Source organism: Scleropages formosus, chromosome 22, assembly GCF_900964775.1.
Source record: "Scleropages formosus chromosome 22, fSclFor1.1, whole genome shotgun sequence".
NCBI classification, from domain to species: domain Eukaryota; kingdom Metazoa; phylum Chordata; class Actinopteri; order Osteoglossiformes; family Osteoglossidae; genus Scleropages; species Scleropages formosus.
The window spans coordinates 7892800-7918122 of record NC_041827.1 but is presented as its reverse complement, the minus strand read 5'-3'; the positions used below and the strand labels follow the sequence as shown (position 1 = coordinate 7918122).

At 46.6% G+C, this 25323-nt stretch overlaps 1 protein-coding gene across 4 annotated transcripts; it reads right to left on the bottom strand.

Moving 5' to 3' along the window:
* Positions 1-219: 219 nt before the first annotated feature.
* LOC108918425 (activin receptor type-1B-like) lies at positions 220-19632 on the bottom strand. 4 transcript variants are annotated; one of them, XM_018725625.2, is made up of 9 exons: positions 6306-6814; positions 5852-6088; positions 5438-5698; positions 5099-5329; positions 4603-4770; positions 3132-3288; positions 2821-2945; positions 2369-2499; positions 220-1790 (listed from the first exon to the last, which is right to left on the bottom strand). In XM_018725625.2, exons 1-9 carry the CDS (start codon positions 6382-6384, stop codon positions 1665-1667), a joined length of 1515 nt encoding a protein of 504 aa, XP_018581141.1. In that variant the 5' UTR covers positions 6385-6814; the 3' UTR covers positions 220-1664. The 4 variants fall into 4 exon arrangements, with proteins under 4 accessions (XP_018581141.1, XP_018581140.1, XP_018581142.1 ...); XM_018725624.2 differs by lacking the exon at positions 6306-6814 and adding an exon at positions 19446-19632 and having other exon boundaries at positions 1710-2499; XM_018725626.2 differs by lacking the exon at positions 6306-6814 and adding an exon at positions 18132-18508 and having other exon boundaries at positions 1710-2499.
* Between the last annotated feature and the right edge of the window lie 5691 nt (positions 19633-25323).

Genomic DNA, 25323 nt, shown 5'->3' with positions numbered 1-25323 from the left:
TTGAAGAGAAATCAAGTGCAAAGTTAATTACCATACTTACTAACACTGGAATAATATTTTATATTTAAAAAGGTATTGATAACTTGCATAATGATGAAGTGTGTAAAAAAAAAAAAAAAAAAGTCAAAAGAAAACAGTATTCAACAAAAAGGATCACGCGCCCCTAAAATACACCACTGTGAGTTTAGGAGTGTAAAAACTTGAGCTCCATGCCCAACTTCCAGCTTTCCACAGTGCTACAAAAAGTGTTAATTATCATTGTAGCGTCACTGGAGGTAACATTTACCTCATCACACACAGGTATAAGGAGGGAGACAACCGACAAGGTGCTGAAAACTGAACATACAACTTGGCATTTTGCGATGAGTGAAAACGTCTGACATAACGTTCAAACGGGGGGGGGGGGGTGTCACATTCTTGATGAACACTATTTGGGTTCTGGACTATTAGCGAAACAAAGGGAAATGACATCACCGATGCTCACTGGCCTTGGACAAAACGGGAGCGTTAAATCTCCGCCAGATAAGGAACAGTGAGGACTGCAGCAGGCACAGGCTCGCTGTCAGGGCTGCACATGCGGACAGATCCTTGGACAAAACGCACTCTCATGGAAACCGTAAAGCAGGTGGAAACCGCACCTCAAAACGACAGCTCTGGCTTACAGTCAGTCACAGCCGTGACCATCAGAACCTCTCATCACTCCTGCAGTCCTTGTGCTGTCATAACTTCAGCAATTGATAACGATAAGAACGAAACAGGCTCCTTAATCGTAAAAGCACCCACAACAAGGAGCGGAGATGCCGAGCTGCTGCCGTGTCTTCACCGACAGCATTTGGAGAAGTGTTTTCGCCAGGAGAGGTAACAGTCCTGCTGGCCTGTCTGCTCCTGCGTTTCAGCCCGAGCTGCTCGCTCTTGTGGAGCATCTCACTCCTATTCCATAATCAGAGTAGAAGGTTTTCCTGTCTGTACACAATCTGCTCTTCCATAACCTACAGACATATGTCAGTGGTCCTCGGCTCAATTGGTGTATGCAGCCAGACGTGTGAAGACATCACCATTTCTTCCTTTGGCTGCCCCAACTCTACACACAGGTCCAGTTCCCAGCCACCTTTTCAGAGACTCACAACGTGAACATTGCTTTATGTGGAAAGGAAAATGGTTCTGGGTAGCAGTTATTTGAGGGGAGACTATAAATATATTAAATAAAAAACCAATCACTGTACAGCAAAAACTACTGCCATAAATAAAATTCGAGAGGCAGTAGTAGCACTAGTAGTTGTAGTAGTAATATTAATATGAGCATTAGCATTAGTAGTGGGAGGAGTGGTGGTGGTAATAGTAGTAGTAGTAGTAGCAGTAGTATTAATAGCAGTAGTAGTAGTACTAGTAGTAGTGTTTGCAGTCAGTGGCCCATTTCGGTGGGACTTGAGGACATGTCTCAAGGAGCATTGAGACGGTTGCTTGGGAGGGAATGGATGGGCTGTGGTTTCTCAGTAGTTTTGGCTGAAAAGGTGAGGTAGGCCTTGTCACAACGCAGACTGTGGCTTTAAAACTGGCAGGATTGTGTAAAGTCACACAGGCTCGCTTAATCGCGTACGCTCCTCCGCCCTCCTTTTGTGCGTGTACAGAGACGCGACGCGCCGCACCGCTCGCCGACGGAGCGCTCACATTTTGACGTCCTCTTGCACGCTAAGCTGGGACAGAGTCTTCTTGATGCGTAGCGCCGTGAGCCTGGCGGCTCCGTTGGCGTACCAGCACTCCCGCATGATCTTCCCCATGACCCGTAACGCCTGGACACAGGACCACACTGTCAGATTACCGTGCAGCACTGTGTATCTCTCCACATTTACCGTGTGTGAATCGCTGCGAACCTCTGCACATCACACTGATGCTGCAGTGCTCTCCACACACACACACACACACACACACACACACACACACACACAATAGTGATGTGAAGTCCATGTAAATCCACCGCTAAATCACAATCAAAGCTCTAGAGATCCCTCAATTTGATTAGTTTATATAAAAATCTTGGACACAACTAATTTAAAAAAAATTTAGTAAAAATTTGTTTTCTTTGAGATACAGCAAAACTAATCTGAAACATCTGAAAACAAAAGCATGCAGTCTGTCTCCTACTCAGTGCCCACCATTGACCGGAAACGTGGAAATTGCCATCTTTTCATTGACTGAAACTCATATGCTGGAAGTGAGCCGTAAACACTGTGGAGTTGAGTCGAAATAAGGTGATCCCTGCCTTAGCTGGGCAACATGCACACATTTCAGAAAACAGACGAGAGCTGAAAATTCCCAACTTCATCTTTCGTGACACAAGGAGACAGTGAATGTGAGGGCAACTACTCACCTCATAGCTCTGCCACCAGTTGGGCACATTGGGCCGCAGCTTCTGTTCACACACTACCTTCCTCATCTCCTCAATGGAGGGGTCAGAGGGCACTAGGTCGTAGTAGGGCAGCTGGTACTCCTCATGAATAACTGCACAGAGATGGGTGGACAGCCCACTTAAATGCACCTCGAGATGCAAGACAATACATAAAGTACCTATGATGTCATAAATGTGTTTCTAAAGTAAAATAATGTGTTCTTAAGATGAACACATGAGGCTAAGGCCACTGCAGAGATCAATATGAAAAGTGGGCTTTGGCAGCAGCAGCGCTCACCGACATTGACCTCATCTTCCACCACAGAAAAGGTTTAAATTTCGCTTTGCATCTTCGCTCTCTCTACTGCTGGAACATGTTTATTTAGCTGACTCTTGCGCTAATATTTTTCCGCGCATTAACCCCCCACTCCCACCTCCTGCGTTGCAACGCCGGGCGATCTCCCAGTACACCAGTCCCAGGGCGTAAATATCGGCACACTTGAACGAGTCAAAGTGTTTCATGTTGATGGTTTCATCCAGCACCTCCGGAGCCATATACCTGCAACACACAACACGTACGAGTTCCGAAGCGGCTCCAGTTCAGCGCCAAGATTCAAGTGAACCAAACAGTCCAGTTCAGGCCCACGTGGATACTTTACATACATGGCCACTTGAGCACAACATGGCTCCATGAGTTCCAAGGGGTTCATCCAGAGGATGGGGTGGTGTGAGGGGTGGATGCTACCTTTTGGTGCCCACACGCTGGTTGGGGGCTATGTCGATGGTGTCGGTGGCGGACTCGTGGCGCACGGCCAGCCCCAGGTCGGCTATGGCACAGGTGCCATTCTTCTTCACGAGGATGTTCTTAGACTTGAGGTCTCGGTGGGCGATGCCTGGCTTCCCTGCAGGGAGGTAGGACCGAGAAAAGGCTGAAAAACTGCTTCTTGAGCAAACTAATGGTCACGTTTAATTTATGGCTTAATGTGTAGAACGAGCACTGACGCCGCATACAGTTATGCACAAGAACACGTCATTTAAACAGTGAGAAAACTCCTCATCCTGTCTACATAATGAGTAAATGCAGGAATTATTTTCCTGCAATATCTGTGACAAAAGGGGTGATGATGAAAAACATTTAAAAATGAAGACACGGGACAGAAGCTTTTGTTTGTAATTCATTGCGCCCGTGTTGCCAGGATGGGCAAACGTCCCAGATTTGTGTTTGGTGAAGCATTAAATTTTACCCCTCGCAGCACTCACATGGACGCTAATGTACTTCTATAAATAAAAGAAAGAGGCAAAACAGAAGCTTGCTTAAATGTCACTTAAATTACACATGGGAAAACATCCCCCATTAACACACTAAAGGCATTGTTTGTGAGCTGTGTATAGTGAGGTACTTGATACCATGATGAAACTAGTGAACAAGAACCCTTTGCAGATCTGTGGTACATTTACATTTATTCATTTAGCTGATGCTTTTCTCCAAAGCAATTGAAGTTTACAATTATTTACCCATCTATACAGCTGGGTAATTTTACCGTAGCAATTTAGGGTAAGTACCTTGCACAAGGGTACTATAGCTGCGGGTGAGATTTGAACTTGTGACCTTTGGGACCAAAGGCAGCAGCTCTAACTATGACACTACTAGCTGTGTTAAGGGACTGAAACAAAATGCCAAATATCAGTTTGTTCCAGTCACGGTGTAAGAAATGGTATAACATGGCAACAGTTTTCAGTTTCGAACAATGCTGACTAATTCCATTAAACATAATGGACAGAACCATGAAAACATCTCAATAAGCAGTCCTGTTTGAGAGCTTTTAAGAAATTATTGAATATATAATCTATATATAACCATCTTTGAGTTAGCGGATATAAGGCATGTAGAAAAGCTTTATTACTGACTGTTTCACTGTAGAATTTGTATGTAGGGTCAGCTAGTAGTGTGGTGGTTTACCGCTGCTGTCTTTGGACCAAAAGGTTGAAGATTCAAATCCCACCTCCAGCTCTTGTACCGTTGAGCAACGTACTTACTCAAAAAAAAAAAAAAAAATTGTAAGTCACTTTGGAGAAAAGTGTCAGGTAAATTAACAAATGTTAATATTCACACACTGACTGTTCTGGACACTCATTGCTGCTGCTCCTCCCCTCACACCCAAAGTGACATTGAACTCATGCGCCGTCGTCCACCATGGTGTGGTACCAGGCCTCACCCTGCGTGCCCAAGATCTCCATGTGCAGGTGGCCCAAGCCGCTGGCAGCGGACAGCGCCAGCTTGATCATGCCCTCGATGGTGACCGAGTAGCGGTTCAGGTAGTCGAAAAGGGAGCCGTGTTCGTGGTAGTCGGACACGAGCCACAGCTGGGTCCAGGTGCCGTTGTCTGAAAAGCAGAGGAAGCATTGAACAAACTCAGGAGCTCTGAGCGTAGTGCTCAGGGAGCAGCAGGAGAGACCTCGCTTTCGGGCCTGAAATGCTGCATAAACAGTGTAAAACTGCGAACATGAACAGCCTAATAAACCACTGTAGATAAAAGCAGAGACGCCTTTAGCGCAATGCCAGTAAAACGGAAACAAATCCCTGACTGTGAAGTTCAACTGAGGCATCAAGGGATACACTGGCGTGTGGAGCGCTGTGCTTGTGCAGGGGTCCGGCAGTGCAGGAAGGCTCTGCTGCTGTGGCTTTATCTTTTAGGGTTCACGCGCATTTACCCTTGTTGTCAGCGGCAATGAAGCCCAGGATGTTCTCGTGCCGCAGCATGATGGTTTGGTAGATCTCAGCCTCCCGGAACCAGGAGCGTTCTTCCCGGGACGAGAAGATCTTGACAGCCACGTCGCCCCCGCGCCACTTGCCCCGCCAAACCTCGCCGAAGCGGCCCTTCCCGATGACCTCCTGCAGCACAATGGTACGAGCCACAGTCCGCTGCACAAAGAGCGGCAGCCCTGCATGGACACAGCGACACAGTAGGAGGCGAGTTCTTCGGGGGCAGAGGGACACGCAGATATGAAAGAGATCATACAGACGCTTCCCCAGCTTCCCACTTGTCTTACCAGAGCCTGATCCGGAGGTGGAGAGATCAAAGATGAGGTCCTGGAGCGTCTTGTCCTTGGCCAGGTACAGGTGGTCGCAGGAGGGGTCTTCCACCCCGAGCCGCTGCCGGTGGCTGTATACTCGCTGGTGGTGGTGGTGGAACAGGAAGACGCCCACAATGAGCAGCAGACACAGCAGGAAGACGGGCCCTGCGATCACGGCCACCAGCTCCACCGGGCCCCATTTGGCACCCGGGCCCAGTCCATCACCGGGCTTCGTGACTGGTGGGGAGAATGGAGAAAGAAACAAGGGAACGTTAACCGTCTCATGCGCACAAGGGCACCGTCGAGAGGAACTGCTGAGGAATGGGAGGGCCAGCGCTCTCTGGGTACAGTTCCTGGAGGTGGAAGTACACACGCTGCCGGAGAGCTCACCCGAAGGGACCTTTAGGTTCACACTGTTGCAATAGTCGGTGTAGCAGCAGTGGGTGTTGAGCAGCCCCTCGGCACTCAGGCAGTAGAAGGGCTGCCCCGGTGGCTGCAGCTGGTCTCGCGTGATGCACGTGCGCACGTGGCGCTCCTGGCCCTCGATGACTGAGGTGGACGCGATGCAGGCCCCGTCCGTCACACACTGGTCTGTACCCAAGCACTCCGTGCAGTTGCATCGCAGGGCTGCGGCCACAGGAGAAGAGAGACAGTCAGGGTGACAGGGACCCAAAGGGAGCCCCCGAGGCCTAAGGGGAAGGTTCAGCTAGACTGCAGCCTTGGACCGAACTGTAAAGGCTGTACTGCGGCTCATTGACACCACCCACACGTCAGAGACCCTCACCCACAGCCCACAATTAAAGCAGACAGCTGACCATTTAATGTGTGCATGTGTGACCCTCACTTGTCAAGCACGAGCGCCGCACACCCCAGGATGTAGAGCAGCCCGAAGAAGACCTTTCGGTGCGACTGCCGACAACCATTTCCGAATGTCTATTAGCTAGTTAGAGAAAACGCCGTCGCCACCTCTGCGAGACACACAGACCTGCCCCGGGCAGCACGTGAGCCTAAGTGTACACACAGGACACACGCAGCGCAACAAGCCCCATCAAGTTGGCTTGAGATGCTTTATGGTTAGTGGCACCCAACTCAAAGACATTCCTGGAATTGAGCAGCTAAACCACGATTGCAAGGCGGTGTGTTAAAGCATGGTGGTAGTGAGGCACTGTAATTATAATTTTCCAAGGCTCATTCTTATGTCAACATTAAACGTACAAAAACTTGTAATATACACCCTTGTGTATGAAAGAGAGAATAATGAAGGCAGACGCCCTCAAATACCCCATCTGTAAAAAGAAGCAGCAGGAGGTGTTGTGGTTAAAGCCATTGCTTTGCAGCTGGACCTGGGTTTGAATCCCTACACGGCAGTATCTATAAACAAGGTTCTTACCAACTGATACACTAAAACCTTACCCAGCATTATAAATGGGTAAATAATTGAAGGCAGCTTAACATACAAATCTAACTTTGTTAGTATATTTTGATAAGACATCTGCTGAACACTGAAACAACTGAGAAATGTAAACGTAAGGTGAACTGAGAATACAGCAAACATTGGTGTTGAATGCAAGCACAGGTCAACAGAGGGCACCCTTGAGTAACAAATGGACCAAAGACACCACCCTAGGCGGAAACGGCTTGTGAGCGCCCCTCCACTATGGTTCTCCACACAACACACACAAGATCTGCCCTCTCCAACACATCACTCATGAGACAAGTTGAGGTCACGCACCGAAACCCTACAATGTACGCACGCAGTGGCTGAAACCGCTTGTCCCAAGTGGGGTCATGGCAATCTCAACACAGGGCGCAAGGCTGGAGGGGGAGGGGACACACTCAGGACAGGACACCAGTCCATTGCAAGGCACCCCAAGCAGGACTTGAATCCAGACCCAGAGAGCAGGACCTAGCCAAACCCGCTGTACCACCGTGCCCCCCCCCCCCACACACACCTTTACATTTATTTAGCAGACACTTTTCTCCAAAGCAACTTCCAACAAACTATGTAGTGTTATGAGCCCACACACCTTATTCACCACGGTGACTTACCCTGCTAGATACACTACTTACACTGGGTCACTCATCCATACATCAGTGGAACTGTGGCCTGTGGCACACACACAGGCAAAAGCAGGTGTACCGAGCTCTGTTTCAGTGGCTCCAGTTGAAATGTCTTAAGCATTACGTAGCGGAGCTCAACTGTTACAAGAAGAAGCAGATTAGATTAATGCTGATCCATCTCACAAAGCAGCACGGCGGCACACGGCGAGGCCCCTCTGTCCACAGCCTAGGGCGCGAACAGTCCCCACGTTTTAAATTCAATACGGTGCTGCGATTGATGCGGCCGAGGAAAGCTGCAACATCTACTTGTGTGAAACGTACACAACGAACGCAGAGAATCACGAAAGCTACTGGCAGATTCAGGAGTAAAAATGGAAAGTCATTACTTATTCATCCAGCCTTTCACCAACATCTTGAAATACTAGGTTTGTGTAGCAAGATATTTCAAAGGATTTACCAATTTACACAGCAGGGTAATTTATACTGCATCATTTCAGGCTTAAGCACCTTGGGATTAGAATCTGTGTGCTTTCAGTGTAAGGTGGGAGCACTAGCCACAACACCACCTGCTGACAATTTAGGAAAATTGGGATTCGGCATTCTATAAAAAGAGCTGCGGGCTTTTAGAAAGTATCTCCTTGTGTGTCATAGCTGGGCCATTTTTACAGTAGTTTCACAGGTTCCGCCAACAACATTAAAGGTTGCTGCTCCGGTAAAGGAAGGTGTTCAAGAGCACCAGGAGAAGGCTACTTGTGCCCTGTTGGGGCACTTGTTGGCGACACACTCCCCACTTATGGCTTCCTTACCGTGCTTGCCCCTCTTCTCATATGTGCCTCTGTTTTGTCACCGCCAAAGTATCTCTGACATCATAGCTCATTCCCACAGGTGCATTGCAACACACACGCATAGTCACCCACACGCCGATTCCCACACTCCCTTTCCAAACCGGATCCAAATCCACCCCCACTTCCCCATACACTTACAGCACATACGTTCATGCACGGGCAGTTTCGGGAAAGACTAGGCAGTCTTAAACAGGCCCCCTACACGGTGTCATTCAGAACGTTTCCCTTTCCAAGACAGATCAGTAATTTATTGCAGAGTAATTTTTACCTTCATGAGCTTGGGAGCCGACAAAGGCGCGAGCGCCATGGAAGAGCGCCCAACTTTGCTGCAAATCGAAGGAGGAATTTCCTGCCCTTGCAAAACTTGACCAGATCCTGATGAATAATAAACAACAAGCGTGCAGAAATCCCTCTTATAATCCTTCTGAAGCAATAAACTAAACAGATGAGCGGCTGCCTCCCCCACAGCAGCCCACCTCCATTCATCACTTTGCTTGGTTAGGCTGTTGCCAAACTCAATGTCCGTTTTTCTGTGAAAATGGAAAAAGTACTTTGTGCGTGCGCCATGCTATCCATTATCCTTATGGACCATTAGAAGAAGCTCCCGCTCCCAAAGTGCCGTTTATGAGCTCAGAGGCACATCAAGAACAACGAAACGTCTCAGGCGCAGAATCCGGCAAAGGAACTGCGCTCAAGGCTCCCTTTACGCTCACGTGATCCTTGTTTCATAAATGCTGAAGGACATCGTCTTCCACTGCTGCCTTCCTGCAAGGACCCAATGGAAGCGGAGAACCAGCCATGGCAACATGAACCTCCTCAGGTCATCGATGAGCGCTTACGGAGGTCATTGCTCACTCCGACAAAACAACTCTGAGGTCCACAGCGAGGGCCTTGAGGGGGATCCATGTAAAGGACGATGAGCTTTACAGAGCTCTTTCCAATCTTTTGAGGGTTAAAAAAAACTAAACATACACTGGAGACCTTGGATTGGGTATGCTGGTTTGGTATGAACAAACACCTAATCAAGTTTATGTTGCAAACATTTCTGCAAATCCACCACAACTACCTGCATGGTTCTAATTTTAAAGTTATGGATCTACCTGTAGAAAGTGTAAAACCTTAAGGTGTGTGGCTTTCCAAACCATCTTCTCAGGCAGTTCTCACGCATTTTGAAGCCTGCTGAGCTGCCAACAATGTGCTAACGTGCCCTGTCGTCATTGCTTGGCATCAAAACCATTCATGTTAAATATAGCGGCTCGGCAGATTGAGTGCAGGTACTGCGGCTGTACCCAAGGTAAACTTCCCAGTTGGATGCATGACCCTCACCATGCAACTTCAAGTGAACCTGCTTGTGGGACATGATACCACAGGCCTTCCTCACTGTTACTGCTTTACTAGACTCTTCTCGCAGCCCCACAATGTCTAGCGTTTCAAAAAATTCAACCAAAACCATCCTTTTCCTTAGAGACATCATTGAATGTGACTGCTTCCCACCTTCAGTCTCTTATGGACAACAAGCTTTTTAAAACCCTTAAATCTGGCTTTAAAGCTTAAAATAGCAGCGCGAGTAACCTGGTAAAGGGTGTTATTGACCTGCTCATGGCTTCTAATGCAAGGCGTCACAAAGAACATTAGAATTCTTATACCACCAGACAGAGCTTCTCCTTAAATATTATCACACAACATCCTCGTGCTGAGAAATCTAATAGCACCCTGGCCACCCCCTTTTTACCCTAAATTGTCAGGCCATGTAATATGAATGGATTTGTGTGGCACTTTAAATCCAGAATTTGCCACTGTTTCATGGTGTTCCTCAAAGTCCCGATATTAGTCCCCTCTGGAATTGCTTCTTTTCCCCTGCCTCAGATAGCACAGCCTCAACAACCAGGCTCTATGTTACCCAAATTGAAGAGCCACGTTTACGGATGTGGAAAAACCTGCAGAAAACATCAATGAACAAGAATATCAATTCTCAAATAAATACAAATTATGAAATATAGTACTTAAAAGGCAAAGTGAATAAAATGCACCAGGCATCAGCTCAACGACAGCTTCAGAGCTCGGTGCTGTACTGTTCCACTTTAAATTCTCCACTTATTAGTAGATTTGCACTCATCTTCAGCTGAGCAGCAGATTCATTAAAGAGTCCTTCTACTTGCTGACAAATCTCTTCATGGTCTTTCTCCAGCCTGTCTCTCTGACCTGATACCTAGCCACACTCTCACACGGCGATTATGCTCCTCAGCCACGGCACTCCTCTCTCTATACTGCACCCAGCACAGTGCACTACACACCTCGCCGACTCCAGGATTCCCTCGGTCCCTTCATAGAAAAATGTAGTACCTGCATCACATCAGCGGCTCCTACACCTAGTCACGGGGACTCGTTTCAGCTCAGCTGTGATCTTCGCCGAGTTGTTCAAGTAAACTGGACAGTTAAAATAGAGGGGAGCAAACCGATGAGAATTATTCACATGATCCTATACAGCTTAAGAAAGACGGGGAACAAATTCATTGTATGCCAAGTGTGTGATTAACAGGAAATACTACCGGTTGACTGCAATCTGCTAAGTATTTTACATTTATCTTCTCATAATCACAGGTAAGTTATGACCGTAAACTTACACCGAAGCCTCAGCTAACGCTTTGGTTTAACCGGATACATCGTGCAGAGAAAGAGGTCGGTCAACAATGAAAATACATGGAGTTCAGCACGTACACGCAACACGACTGGAAACCTTTGCATCATACGATGTCATATACAACGCCGTCTGATGACGAACTGTGAACCCTGTACCCTGGCTGTCTGCCTGAAGGCTTAGGCTGCTGACAAATACTTTGCTCATTTAAAGAATTCAGCCCACCCCCCCCCAAGGGCAAACTCACAAGACTAAGAGTGAACTGCACAAAATCGAATTACACCGAGGCCGGAGGGTTTAATAATCTTCTCTTACAGTCCAGGGTCAAAACGTCACTCAACAGACATGTAATAAGCGGATGGTGTGCATGCCAAACCCGTCTCGCCAACTGGCTCGCCACCACTCAATCTCTAATCACCGGGAGCCTCTGTTTTCCTCCAGAACATGCAGATGTCTCTTCTGCACAGTACCTGGCATTAAATCCTTGTATGTCTGACCCACTAAGACACCATAAGCATGAAGCTGGCCTCCTCTGTGAGCCGACCACCACTCTACTCCAGGACAAGAGTCTTATGAGGTTTACTTGGCACGTGTGGAAACCGTACCACAACCCTGCTCCCGTAAGAGCTCCGCCACGATGCTCCCTAGAAAAAGCCTCCACATTTGGCATTGTACCTTGCTACGCTTTTGTCTCAACTGTCACACAAAGGGTGGCATCCTGATGCTTCTCCACTGTCGAAAGGGCTGCAGACAACCATGGGATATGCTCAGGATGAAAATGGCTGTCAAGCAGGCAACTAAAATAAGTGCACTGAACACCACCTGAAAGGACTAAAACGCGAAAGGCAATGGGTTCTGCAGTGAGACTTGCGACCTTTTCCTCATTCTGTCCATCCCTGTGTATATTCTTGCCTGTTTTCTAGAAAATGGACTCTACCCCGGTACACATAATCCCAGCAGCACGACACTGGCCCTTTGTGCTCAGATTAGGGAAAATAAATCTGGATTGTAAAAAGTTTGGAAAGAAGGGGTACGACTGGGAAAACAGCAAGACTTAAGTGGGGCTGGGGGGGGGGGGGTGTGTCTGGGCCCCACAACCTGCAGTGTGGAGTTTGAACAGTGAGAGGTGCGATAACCAAGGGTACTTATTGTATTTGACCTCCAGCTGTCCTGCCAGGGAGGGGCTGAGGGGGTTCTGCATGAACAGATGCCACTGTTATTAAGCTCAGTCTAGACTGTGACTAGAAAATTTGGATTTTGTCGTAGAGCAGACATAATGTTGTTGATTGTCTGATGCTGTTTTCCTCAAGCAGGAAACGACCAAGTGGGCTACGTGACTTTAATGAAGGCATTAAGCCTAGTTGCCGTGACCACTAACTAATCAGGGTCTGACGGCAACCAGGAACCAAATCACTTGGATGCCAAATAAGGGGAGAAAAGATTGATCTTAATCATGACACACACTGGCAGTTTCCGAGCATTCGGTTCACAACCCACACAATCTCAATCCACAAACTGTCCAACTATGATACACTATGACCTGCGTGGTTTCAGCGGGGGCAACATTTGATCGGGATATTTCAGCATATGGGATGAAGCGCATTTTTCCGTCATGCCTCATAAAAAGTTTGGACATTTGATTTTCTGCTGCGTAATTTCCACATTAAACTTTTGTGGGTCACCGGATCTCATTTCCCCGAGGAACGTCGTCTTGAACTTTGAGAGCAGAAACCATCAAGTTAAGTTTAGCGCAGCATCACTGCCATCAACACCAGTACCATTTTCTTCAGCCGTAATTCATAACTGCTCAATAGAGAGACCCTGAAACTGTACTATAGTATGTTTGCGTATTGATCGTTGTGCTTGCAGTGGGGTTGGAGGACGCCTGGATGGTGCAGAACTAGCTAATAGGCCATCAGCTGGGGGCTGCCAATACTGAGACTCCAACTGGAACAATGGAGCAGGCTCTTGCAGATGTGCATTTGGTGTGGACTTGATTTCTGTTATCTAAGATGCTTGAAACAAGATCCATGCTATGTCCAGACAGGGAACCGTTTAAGACAGGGAGACGCCAGTGGACGGGGGGGGGAGCCCTCTCCCAAAAATCCCCCCTCAAAGCTCAGATCAATGGTGGATGGGGGCCGGGGAAATCATCTCCATTCTCCAGCCACCCCTCTCATCAGCCCAACCACCTGAGTGACTGCACTTGAAAAGCAGGATTCCCCCCCCCTTACAATCCCTTCCTTCCTGCCCAAAAAGTCTCCAACAAACTGAATCATTGCTCTATTTCTCAAAGCTCAGGCAATCCATCATAGCACATTCATTTCCTGCACATACTTCAAGGGTCACCTGGGTGTTTCTCAGTACATCTCTGCACATCCACACTGAAGCTCATCAGTTTACAACTACCAGCCAAAAATACCTTCTAAAACACAATGCTGCTTCTGATCAACACATGGCAACCCTCAGACACTACAGAGGGCTGGGTCGAAGTTTACCATCAGCCCCAGCAGGAGGAAAATACTACAGTATTGTTCATTCTTAATCGTACAATTCCATTACGCTTCCCAACACGGTCTTTGCATTTCCACCGGTGATAGTCCTCAATGTGACAGGGAAATCTGGGCAGCAGGAGGTGATGTGAAAGGTTGAGCAGAATTCATACAGGACAACCCTGCTGCCCCGCATTACTGCCTCGAGTAGACGATGCACGTCAGGGCCAGTCTCGCTAGTGTACATTCAATGGCCGATGGGTTCCTAAACACAGAAAGATGTCGTCACCATGTCACAAACGGCTGGCTCACACATTCAGTCTGGAACAAAGGTGTGTCCAAGAAAGTGGTCAGGACTACCTTTAGATTAAAAAACAGGCACAACCCAGGAAGTGCATATCAAACTGGCTAGTAGGCAGCCATGAGATGTATGCCAGGAGTCCTTGGAGAGCAGACAAGGCTCTTGAAAGAGTGAACAAACAAACAAACACTAATAAAAGAAGAATATGCAAGGTAGACAGGCTCTTATGTAAACCATCGGAACACAGTGAGGCAAATGTTGAACCTTGGACCGCTTCGGCAACAATCGCAGGTGGGCAGCAAACACCGTGGAGTGACACCTCCCTGCAAAGGTCACAAATGGAAACACTCCCATCCATCGCCTCCTGTTTGCATGTTCCACCCAGAGGGGAATGAAAGAGATGATGTCTGCAGGCCCGCCTCAACCTTGACTCCCCTGTATACTTCTCTCTTACACACACACACACACACACACACACACACACACACACACAGAGAGAAAGAGCAATCAGACCTCCCTGAGCTGCAAATGCCTCCCTGGCTCAGATCCCCACAGACAGACAAACACCCACGCAAGGGCAGCACTGCTTCACCGTGGTTTTTTTCTTCTTTTTTTAATCGCTTGATTGAGAGTGGAAAACGGGAGTGTGTTCCAATGACAGGACGCGGGCCTCAGCCAAGGAAGCCTAGGCACGGCCTTGGGATTGCTACCTGTCCGATTGCTACACCAGGCCCAGAGAAACACAGTGAGCGCAGAGTGACGGCAGTCTGAAAAACACGGTGAAAGGGACAGTCGTCAGCAAAGCAGACAGAGACAGACAGGACAGGACAGTAGCGGACATACCCAGTGCTCCACCTAGCAAGCTGTCTCAGCACCTTGCACATAAACATCTTCCATCAACACGAACACTAAAATACAGGACCGGTCAAAATTCTGCACACAGCAAGCCTGAGTACACCTGCTGAAAATGTCCTTCATGAGGAATCTGGTTAAAATTGAGCAGGAGACAAGCAGACATCTTCCCAGCTCTTCTGCAGAGATAAGCATCTTCTCAGAGATGAAGCACATTCCTGTTTGTCTAGGACATGTACAGCACAGGATTTCAGTAAGCCACCTCCCTTTAGCATGAGTTCTTTGTAAAGAGTGACCCATAAGAGGACCGTGGAGAAGACCGTCAGTGCCCTCTGAGATGATACTCGGCACCTGCAGAAAAAACCAGCAGTTCACTGGTTCACCTACAACAGCCAGCAACAATCCTGATCCACTCAAGCCACATATCGGGGGGGAGGAATCAAGCCCAGTCATGTCAACGTGAGGGGGGTGTGGTAGTGATTTTATTTAAGTGCAACAAAGCACCCTTTGCTTCTGTACTCACCATTGGAAAGACATCTCTTTTTAAAACCAATTTCTCTAATGGTTGCTTTTATTTCTCACTACGTCAAACATGCAGGGGATTTCAGCCCCCATCTGCCTGGAGTACGTTCAACAACAGGACTGCTCTGTCTCCCAGTTCGTACCCGTTGCCTCCACAGCCATTACACCTCTTTTGTAAGCACTGGATACCATGTTACATGGGGTACGGTGCTGTAGGTATTCCACAGCACCATTATCACAGCCTTCTTCTAGTTAACACAACTGCGCACAGTGATCAATGACAACGCAGGGGCCGATCGTGTAACCCAAAACGAAGACAAAGTACTAGTCAGAAGTTTCAGTAAAATTTTGAGCAGGAAGTCAGCTGGCACTTTCTTCCCAGAGATGTAGGACACTTTTGAGTTACTGTGTTTACACTCGTCTGCCCAGTTTGTCCCATACTGTATTGCCTAGGTGTACCCACACTTTTGACTGGTACTGTACAAGACAGCTTCCGAAATTATTATTTGCATCAGCATGAAGTGATCAATGTTTCAACTGAAAAGGGGTTAATCATCACCCTGGTGACAATCCCTCAGGAAAGAGTGAAGGTTTGAATGAGAAAAAGTCAATATCCATACCTAAGTGCACCATTATTTCTTTCACACAGATGCAACTACACTGAAGCGTGGAAATTAATGGATTTCAGTAGAATTGTGAAGTGTGCAATCTGCATTATAGGCACCTTTGTTAGCTCAACCAGTCACAAAGCACAAGGAGTCAGGAGGAGGCAGGCAAACCGCGGTACAGCGGGCTCGAGGGACAGCAAGATGAGGCCACAGCACCACAACCAGCCAAATGAACATGGTTTAGCGAGAGGGCTACGGCAGCGATTTGTACCATGATGTGTGACTGTAAGGTACAGGAAAGAATAAGAGGCAGTGAGGTAGGTAGCAGGATTTGGTGTGCTGTTTGCTAACTATACAGTGCAGGTATTGTTCTGTTACGGCAGACAGACACACCACTAAGGGAGGGGGTTGAAGGGGGTGGCTGGGCTGGAGCGAGAGGCGCACCCTGCCTCGCTTACAGAACCCACAACACTGCGCTGCTGACGCGTTCTGTTCACACCACCATTCGTGGGTTTCACGTGATGGCCTGGAGGAGAGGAGGGGAGGGGAGGGGTGGGGGTGGGGTCATGCTGGGACAGACCAACAAGCGCGACACCAACAGGTGAGCGTCACCACTGTCGTCACGGCCGCCGCGGCTTCGCACCGATACCAGCTCAACATCTCAAGCTGCATATACAAATACGGATTCCTGGGTGGCTTCCTCTTCACTCCCCCTAGTACCACAGTGCTTTGACTCAACATCACATGTCAAACAAATCTGAAATTAAATGTGCAAAGATGGAACTCTACGAAGTAGTATAATTATCACATGAATTCAAAGAAATGGGTAGAGAGTCCATATAAAAACAAAGGAAAATGAACAGGGACAGTAAATGGGGCAGGAGGTGACAACTATGTGAAGCAAAATGTTCATTTTCATCTACTTACCATAAACCAGTTCAAAAGGGCAAACAAATATCATACAGAAAACACTAATCAATCATCTCTAACACACCCAAACGCTTCTTGTCTCTACGACTACAGACATATTCCATTAACAGCAAATTAACCATTCTTATGTCAAACAGCAGAGACTGAACTGTTGGTGAAAAACAATCTCAGTATTTAACGAAATTACAGCATCTTTGCCCTTCAGTCGTGAATTAAAATTTTCCTTCGATAAGGTGTTACGAGTTAACTTGTTCTGATCGTGAGTGTATAATGTGTACTGTAGAGATCAGAATATTTGCTCAAGTAATTATGATGGCTCAGTTAAGGGTACGACAGCTGTGGCACTCCTACATTCAAAGTCAAGTTCTGGCCCATCGTTGTAAAGCCCCTCAATTAAAACTCGCAGCGGAGTCAAGTGCTCCTCCATCAACTCTGCTTTCAACGCACGTTCGACAAAAGACGGTCAAACGGGCCACAAAAAACAACACTCAGCCAGCAGAACAGCTGAAACTGTATCACAAAACCTACCGGTTCGATTCAGAAATACGAAACTGCTTTCCAGAGCAGCAAGCATGAAATATCACGCAACCTTTCCGTCTGTTAGAGCAGCGCAGCAGACATTTCCAACGTTTGTACAACATTGCACTGTGTGCGTGCGTGCGCATGGTGTTGTGATAAGACAAGTCTGATAATCTGGTGTGTATCGTGCACATTATTCGAACGCGCTACGTAATCACTGCTTTATCATTAAAAGCAACACGAAAGCCTCCTTGGTGAAGGATATGAGTCAAAAGTTTATAAACCTGGGTTTGTTATCTTGTCTATAATAACCGACAGGAGACAAAGTACAAAGCACTCGGTCAGAGTAACACTGGAGCAGCGTATGCCCCCTCTTGTACTCGATGCATAAAACCACAGCGAACTGCGGGACGGCAAGGTGCCCGGCAGCGGTCAGCGGCAGGTGCTCGCTCTCTCTTGCGGTCCGAGCACAAGCAGGGACCTTCATTTCCATCACAAATGGCCAGATGTCACCATCGACCTCTGTCTAGACTGACAGCAAAGCATCAGCACTGCAGCGTTTTCGGTCAAACTTGTCCTTAACCCCACACACACGCGCTATCATGAGCAACTCATCCTCACTCTTCTCCCACACCACACACCTTTCTTCTTCTTAACAAAACACAGCAAAGATCTGACTTGTCCCAAAAAAAAAAAAAAAAAAAAAAAAAAAAAAAGACAACGGACATTAAAACCAATAACAAAACCAGCTCTTTATGCGGAGTATTTATCAAGTTTACCGTGAACACCATTACTGTACACTATTTCTTCTCAGTCAAACTCTACGTGTTTAAAACATCTATCTGCCAAAATCTGGACACGTAACCCCGTACCCACAGGTATTTGTGTGAGGCCTGCACTACCGTAACGCCGCATTTCCTCCTGGGATTCTTTTTCTCGTCCCCATAAACTAGAGAGGCTGCAGCAAACCTGGAAAAAGCAAATGCCGTCTGGTTAAGAGAGAAAAGGAACATAAAACAGACACATCCAAGAGAAGGACATATTCAAGAGTTTCATTCGGAGGCTACTAGGAAATGAAAACAAATAATAAATGCTGAGATTGGGAGTTATGATGAGAGGTTCCAATATGGAAAAGGCCTTTGTGGTCGAGCGAGGATCGGCGGGAAGCGGCTGCCCCTCAACCGGAGGGGACACACGGTCACTATTGCGTCAATCCTCCGACAGGACCTGACGAAAGTCATCACTGTGTGGCCCACAGTGTGAGCCTCCTGGAGCCACACCTGAAACCCCACACACACACACACACAGCAGATGAGATGCCCAGTACAAGCACAGCAAGATGTAATATAAAAACATGACAGAAAAGAGATGAGCGGATCCCCTCAGGAGCTCTTCCCAGTTCACCATAGTAAGCGTACACTATTTACCCCATGTGTGTACATACTGTCAACAAGACTGCACGTCATTCCGAATGTAAACGAGTCGGAGCACTAAGCTATCCCTAGGGGACTTAACTCAGATTAGTGACTCGGGTAAACCAGGTGGATCACCGCAGCGAACACTGGCCTCCGTTTGTATTTCTTCGAGATATTGGTGTGTGTGTGTGTGTCTCCTTAGTCTTTTGCAGTGTTTCCCGCACATCCCCGTCGCCACTGTTCCGTTCGACGGACGGAGCGGCTCCTCACTCAGGCTCCAGACCAGAGCAGCCTGTTCTTTCTACCTGCGCCGCGACCGACTCGCTCCTCTCTTTTCTCTCTCACACACACGTCGTTATTACTTTTAACGACACGTACTATTATTAACGCCGCCGTGTCCACATGTAACGCACGGTCTCCAACTATCGCATTTACACTCTGACGGAGCCAATGAATGACACAGCAGCGAGCGAGCGGCCTTAGCCTTAGGAGCTCAACACGAACACAGACAGACACGCGCGCGCATGAAACCAAAAAAACAATTTCAACAACATAATAATGAGAGACTAGCAATATCGAAACGTGAGCGGCGTGGGAGCTGACAGAGACTGAGAGTGTGGCCGGCGGGGGTGAACCGCAGCGCCATGATAATTGAATGTTGAGCGTGTGGAGATGCGGTTCCCGGACACACACTCGTGTCACACTCCCTCACACCGCGACCGAGCCAACGGTTTGGGGGGGGAGGACAACGACGAACGACACACACACACGGCCGCGAACGGGCAGCAGCACCGCACTCACCGCCAGCGCGCGACAACAGCGCGCACGCGATTAGTAGCGTTCGAGCGGCTCCTTCCTTAGCCATTTCCAGGGATTCCCATCGCAGGGCATGAACGCGTGAGAAGTACAATACTGATAGGCAGGCAGGCAAACCTCAAACACACGACGCAGAGAGCGCCAGGCGGCCAAGTGGCCAGACACGCACTGACAGGCGCGCGCGCGCGCGCACACTCACAGGCGATCGCTGAGCCACTTAAAGGGACAGGCCGCTTAAAGGGCAAGAGCGACCTGAGCTGTTTTTCGGTGTGCCGACAAAACAAGTCCCTGTGTGGGTCTGGCAGTTAATAATAACATTAATAATTCTATTACACATGTAAAGCACAACTTTCCGAAACATCGCAAACAAAAGGAAAATTAACGAGAAAGTTTCACTCTAAATCAGCTACTTATTATTCCTTGCTCATTCAGTTATGTTAAACTGCATTCTCTAGCCAGTTTTCACATAAAAACAACAAGCAACAGAGCTACGTGCCTGAAGTGAACATAGTAATAATACAGCACACAAAACAAAATAAAATGCATTTTCAGAAATGTTTTGTGTTGATGTTGCCTTCAAGGAAAAGAAAAAGCACAACGCATGTGATACACCCCTGGAGAGGTTGCATAAAAACCCTCCTTCCCCCACGAAAAAGTGTATAATTGTATGGCCCAGTTAACTGATCCGTCTTTGTGTGTGTGAAAGGTGGCCTGAGGCGAGCTCCTCTTTACGTTTTTATTGTATTGTGAGCCAGCGAAGAAGCAGCAGGTCCATCGGATACCTTCTTCCTGCTCCACCTGACTAGACCGAGCACCGCATTCACACACCTGGGCGTGTTCCCTTAGGCGTGTTCATCAGAAAGGCCTGTCTGGATCTTACACACGGGCCTTAATCATACTCCTGAGAAAAAAGGACACACATCTTTACTCAGTGACGCACTGTGTTGTTCTCGTAGCCTGGGATCCTCCCTGTTGACACCAGACCGGTACACACACACACACACACACTCGCTAGTGATGAAAGCTGAACAGCTGATTTCCTGCAGATGGTCCTTCTACTCATCCGTATTTTTTCCGTGGTCCGATACAGCGCTTAAGTTATAGTTTCTTAAAAAATCCAAGATTAAACTGTGAACAACCTGCTTAAATTCTGTCTGATAATATAATCCCACTGTAAATATGTCTAAACCATTACATATCATCGCAAATAACAATCTGAAATAAGGCAATGAAGTCACAACTTTGTGGTATTTTATTCGCCTCTGGTGTAATGCAGGGAGACGCTGGCTTTTCAGGAAACACACTGCGCTAAATAGAGGTGCTGCAATTCTTTTTTAAACACCTCATAAAAGGGATTTTATAGAATGAGTTTTATTGGCCAAGTGTTCTGACGCACACAAGGAATTTTCTGTGGTTCTTGATGCTTCCAGTATTTACAGACAACAAACAGCTGTCACAGAATTTCAGAATAAATACATAACAGGGTATACAGACACGAGAGTATAAATAGTAGTATAAATACAAAAAAAATGTAGATAAATAAGAATTAAATTATAAAAGAGATGGGATGTTGTTGCACTGACAGGAGACCTGTGGGGGGAGAGTTCACTGTTCATGAGAGTGACGGTCTGAGGGAAAAACACTGTTCTTTATCTGGTCGTTCTGGTGGACAGTGTTGTGTAACGCCTGCCGGAGGGGAGAAGTGTAAAGAGTTTGTGTGCAGGATGTGAAGGGTAGGCAGGGGTGCACCAATGATCCTCTCGGTCGTCTTGACCGTCCTTCGTAGCCTATTTCTCTCCGATTTGGTAGCCGAGCCAAACCAGACAGGTATAGCAGCACGCGGGACAGACTCAATGACAGCTGAGTAGAATTGGATCAGCAGGTCCTGTGGCAGGTTGAACGTCTTCAGCTGGCGAAGGAAGTACATTCACCGTTGGGCCTTTTTCACGATGGAGTCGATATAGGTGTCCCACTTCAGGTCCCAAGAGATTGTAGGACCCAAGAACCTGAAGGGCTCCACGGCTGACGCCGAGCTGTTGAGAATGGCGAGGGGGGAAGTTCAAGGCGGTTCCTCCTGAAGTCCACAGTCATCTCGTGTTCAGCTCCAGGTTGCCTGTACTGCACCGGACAGCCGGCTGTTCAGCTTCCCTCCTGTATGCAGACTCGTCACCGTCCTGGATGAGGCCAGTAAATGTGGTGTCGTCTGCAAACTTTAGGAGCTTCACAGAGGAGTCCTTGGAGGTGCAGTCATTTGTGTACAGGGAGAAGAGTTGTGGGGAGAGCACACACCCCCGAGGAGCGCCAGTGCTGATTGCGCAGATGCTGGAAATAATTTCCCAGCCTTACCAGCTACTGTCTGCTTGTCAAGAAGCTAGTGACCCACTGACAGATGGTGGTGGGCACAGAAAACTGCATCAGTTTGATCTGAAGGAGGTCTGGGATCATGGTGTTAAATGCCGAACTGAAGTTTATGAACAGGGCCCTTGCATAAGTCCCTGATCTGTCAAGGTCTTGCAGGATGAAATGCATCCTAAAAAAGAAAACCTGTATAGGTGATACATAGGAATAAAGGTGATATATATGAATTATTGGTGATTTATAGGAATTTTGGTTTCAGCCACAAAAGCAAGCTTCAAAGGCTTTTCGCAAAACTCCCTGGTGAGAAGGGAGAAAACACAAGACAGATGGGTCAGACTGGGTGCCTGGCATGTCAGGAGACACTAGCAGCTTTACTCTGAGTCTTTATTCTGGCAGGTGATGTCCAAGCAGGCTCTCTGTCCAGCCTTCCGGGGACAAATTCAAAACCTTGTTTATTGCAAGACAAAGGTGGCACAGAGGTGCAGCGAGTAGTGCTGCCTCATCACAGCGTCTGGGTGGTGTGAGAGAACGTGAGTTTGATACTTTCTCAGTGTGTGTGGAGTTTGCATATTCTCCTCTTGTCTGCGTGCGTTTTCTTTGGGTGCTCTGGTTTCCTCCCACAGTTGAAAAACATGCAATTCAGGGGAATTGCTGATTCTGTCTGTAGTGTGTGAATGGGTGAGTATGTGTGTGGCTACCATGGAAAGGACTGATATCCTGTCCAGGGTTTGGCCCCCTTCAGCCTTATGCCGAGTGATTCTGTGATAGCTTCTGGATCACTGCGGCCCTGATCAGGATATGAGGTCAGAGAGTGAGGAATGTACAGTACGTCTACACTCTTATGAAGAAGTTCCCTGAACTGGTGTTGAGACAAGTACAACAGCATGGCAACATGTGCACACCACCATTCAAACCAGTTAAATATACCATCCCTCCAGCCTGACAGGATATTTGAAAGCTTTATTATTGCTCTGATTCACATACATAGACACACACAGAGTCATGCACAAGACAAGGGTTTTCATTATGAGACATATACTCTTCTTTGAAATTTGTAGCCATGCAGCCAAATACTTCAATGCAAAATTAAAAATGAATAACATACAGTACTGCTCAAAAGTATGTGAATCTTATAGGGATGATCATTATTCATCTAGAAAATATTACAATAAACTTCTTAAAATCTAATTCTTAAATAAACATATAAAACATACATGATTTTTATTTACACATCTGATTCTTCTTACCTATTTAGTTTAACCAGTTCAACTTGGGGTTCACTTTTTTTTGCACCTGCACTACTACTGTTTTTCTGCAACACTTGATTTCCTCAAAACCAATATATGAAACCGATAATTGCACACCTGTTATGTCAGATGAGAAAGGCTGCTTCTTATTAAATAACAATTTTGTGGTAAAACTAAGAGACACAAATGAGTTCACATACTGTCAAGCAGCAGTGCACATAAAGCGAAAGTGAGATGATGTTTGGGCCTACTGCTTAGTGCACTGAATTAAATATTTATCTGCAGCATATCAAGTTGAATCAGGGAAGATTGCTGAGGGTTATTTTTGTTAAAATATTGTTTTGCCTAGTTGGTCTGTCTCACTGCGCTACTAGTGACTGTTTGGAAGCTAATAGTTCTATATTGCTTTAAATCACTGTCATTTAATCCGTTTCGTGAGTCCTGTGCTAAGTACATTGTGTTCCTGCAGTGCTGGTACATACTAGGAAGTGACACTCTATATATACTGACAAAGTTTGTCACTATTGAGCTTTTTCTGCCAGGGCCATCAGAGGCGTGCTAGACGGACACTGAACGCTCGGACTGAATCGCTTGTTACCATTTAGTGGCCAGAGTGAGGAACTATGCGTAGGCTTGATTCTCCTGCGAAATCCTCAAAGGGGGGCAGCATTGTGAAAGCAAGGCTCAGAGACAGCTGGTGTGGGGGAAAAGGACAAGAAGCACTAATGGATGCTGTTTAATTGGTATAAATGCAGGGCTTCCAAGCTCTGGTAAAATGACAAATTTCAGCCTAAACAAGTGAAAACCAACTAGAATGGGTTTTTATTCAATGCCTGTGTGGTATATTACTCACAGGAATGATACCATACTCAAGAGTTACACAAATGCCAAGAAGCAAGAGTGCAATGTTCACTGGATTTTGTTTTTCTGCTTTGTGGCTTCAGCACACTGCTTTTCCTTCTGGTTGTTAATTATGAACTTTTCATTAATGAATTCAGTTTTATTCTTGATAAGTGTTTTCTCCAAAAATAACAAATTAATCAAATACAAAGCTTTTATTCAGTTCCTTATATGAGATAGTATATTTAACTTTAGAAAACGTTGCTGACATTTTTCAATCTGATTTACATCTAAGTCATAATAATAAATAAAGGCAGTCTTATTTAATGAACAACAAACACATTTTACATTGTCAGATCTTTACTTAACAAACAGTTTAAACAATCAAAGTGTTGGAAAAAGTATGTGAACCTCTAATGACATCTTGAAAAGAAGGTAACTGGACTTAACAATTCCAATCAGTGAATCATACAGTATGTTGCAATGAATTCAGGTGTGAGTCTGACTTGCTTTGCCATATAAAAATCCATCACAACAAAATTCTGTCGACATGGCTTAATCAAAAGAGATTTCAGAGTATCTCAGAAGAAAAACTGTTAAAGCTCATAAGGCTAGAAAGGGCCTTTTTCTTAAGACTCAGGTTTCCATCAGTCCACAGTCAGTCAGACAGTTTACAAATAGAAGAAATCAGGCACCGTTGCTGCCCTCCCAAGAAGTGGATATCCTAGAAAGATCAGTACAAGGGCACACTGTATAATCCTCAATTTATGCCATCTGAAGTTTCCTAAAGACAACCTATGTGTTCCACACCATTATTAGTCGAATATTCTGTGGACAGATTAGACCTAAGTCAAACTTTTTGGTAAGTGTACACAGTATTATGAATGGATAAAGCAAAGATCTGCATACCAAACACCAAAACCACCAAAACAATTTAAACTGGGCAGGCACGGTGGAGGGAGTATAATGCTGTGTGGCTGCTTTGCTGCCTCAGAGACTGGACGCATTGCAATCCATGAATTTCAAGGTATATCAGGAAATTTCACAGCAGAATGTCAGGACATCTGCCTGTGATCTAAAAAGATCTTTCATACAGAGTTGGATCATGCAAAAAGACAGTGATCCAAAACACAGGAATAAATCAACAGCAGTGGTTCAAACTGAAGAAATTCCATGTTTTAAAATAGCCCAGTCAGAATACTGACCTCAAAACCATTGAAATACTGTGGTATGATCTGTAATAGACGATTCAAGCAAGATGTCCCAAAAATAATCATAAACTGTTTTGTATAAAAATGGGGGCGTGGGCGGCGGGTTTGACTGGTGCCTGCTGTGTGGCAGGTCTGGGGTTCCAGCCCTGCTTGGGGTGCCTTGTGATGGACTGATGTCCCATCCAAGGTGTATCCCCTCCTCTTCAG

Bases quoted from the DNA above. Each gene is read 5' to 3' on its own strand.
- LOC108918425 (XM_018725623.2), bottom strand. From the start codon at position 6,384: ATGGTTGTCGGCAGTCGCACCGAAAGGTCTTCTTCGGGCTGCTCTACA. The intron at 5,699-5,851 runs GTGAGCTCTCCG...TCTCCCCACCAG, and splicing joins GAACCTAAAGGTCCCTTCGG to TCACGAAGCCCGGTGATGGA. The intron at 4,771-5,098 runs GTAAATGCGCGT...TCTGCTTTTCAG, and splicing joins CATTGCCGCTGACAACAAGG to ACAACGGCACCTGGACCCAG.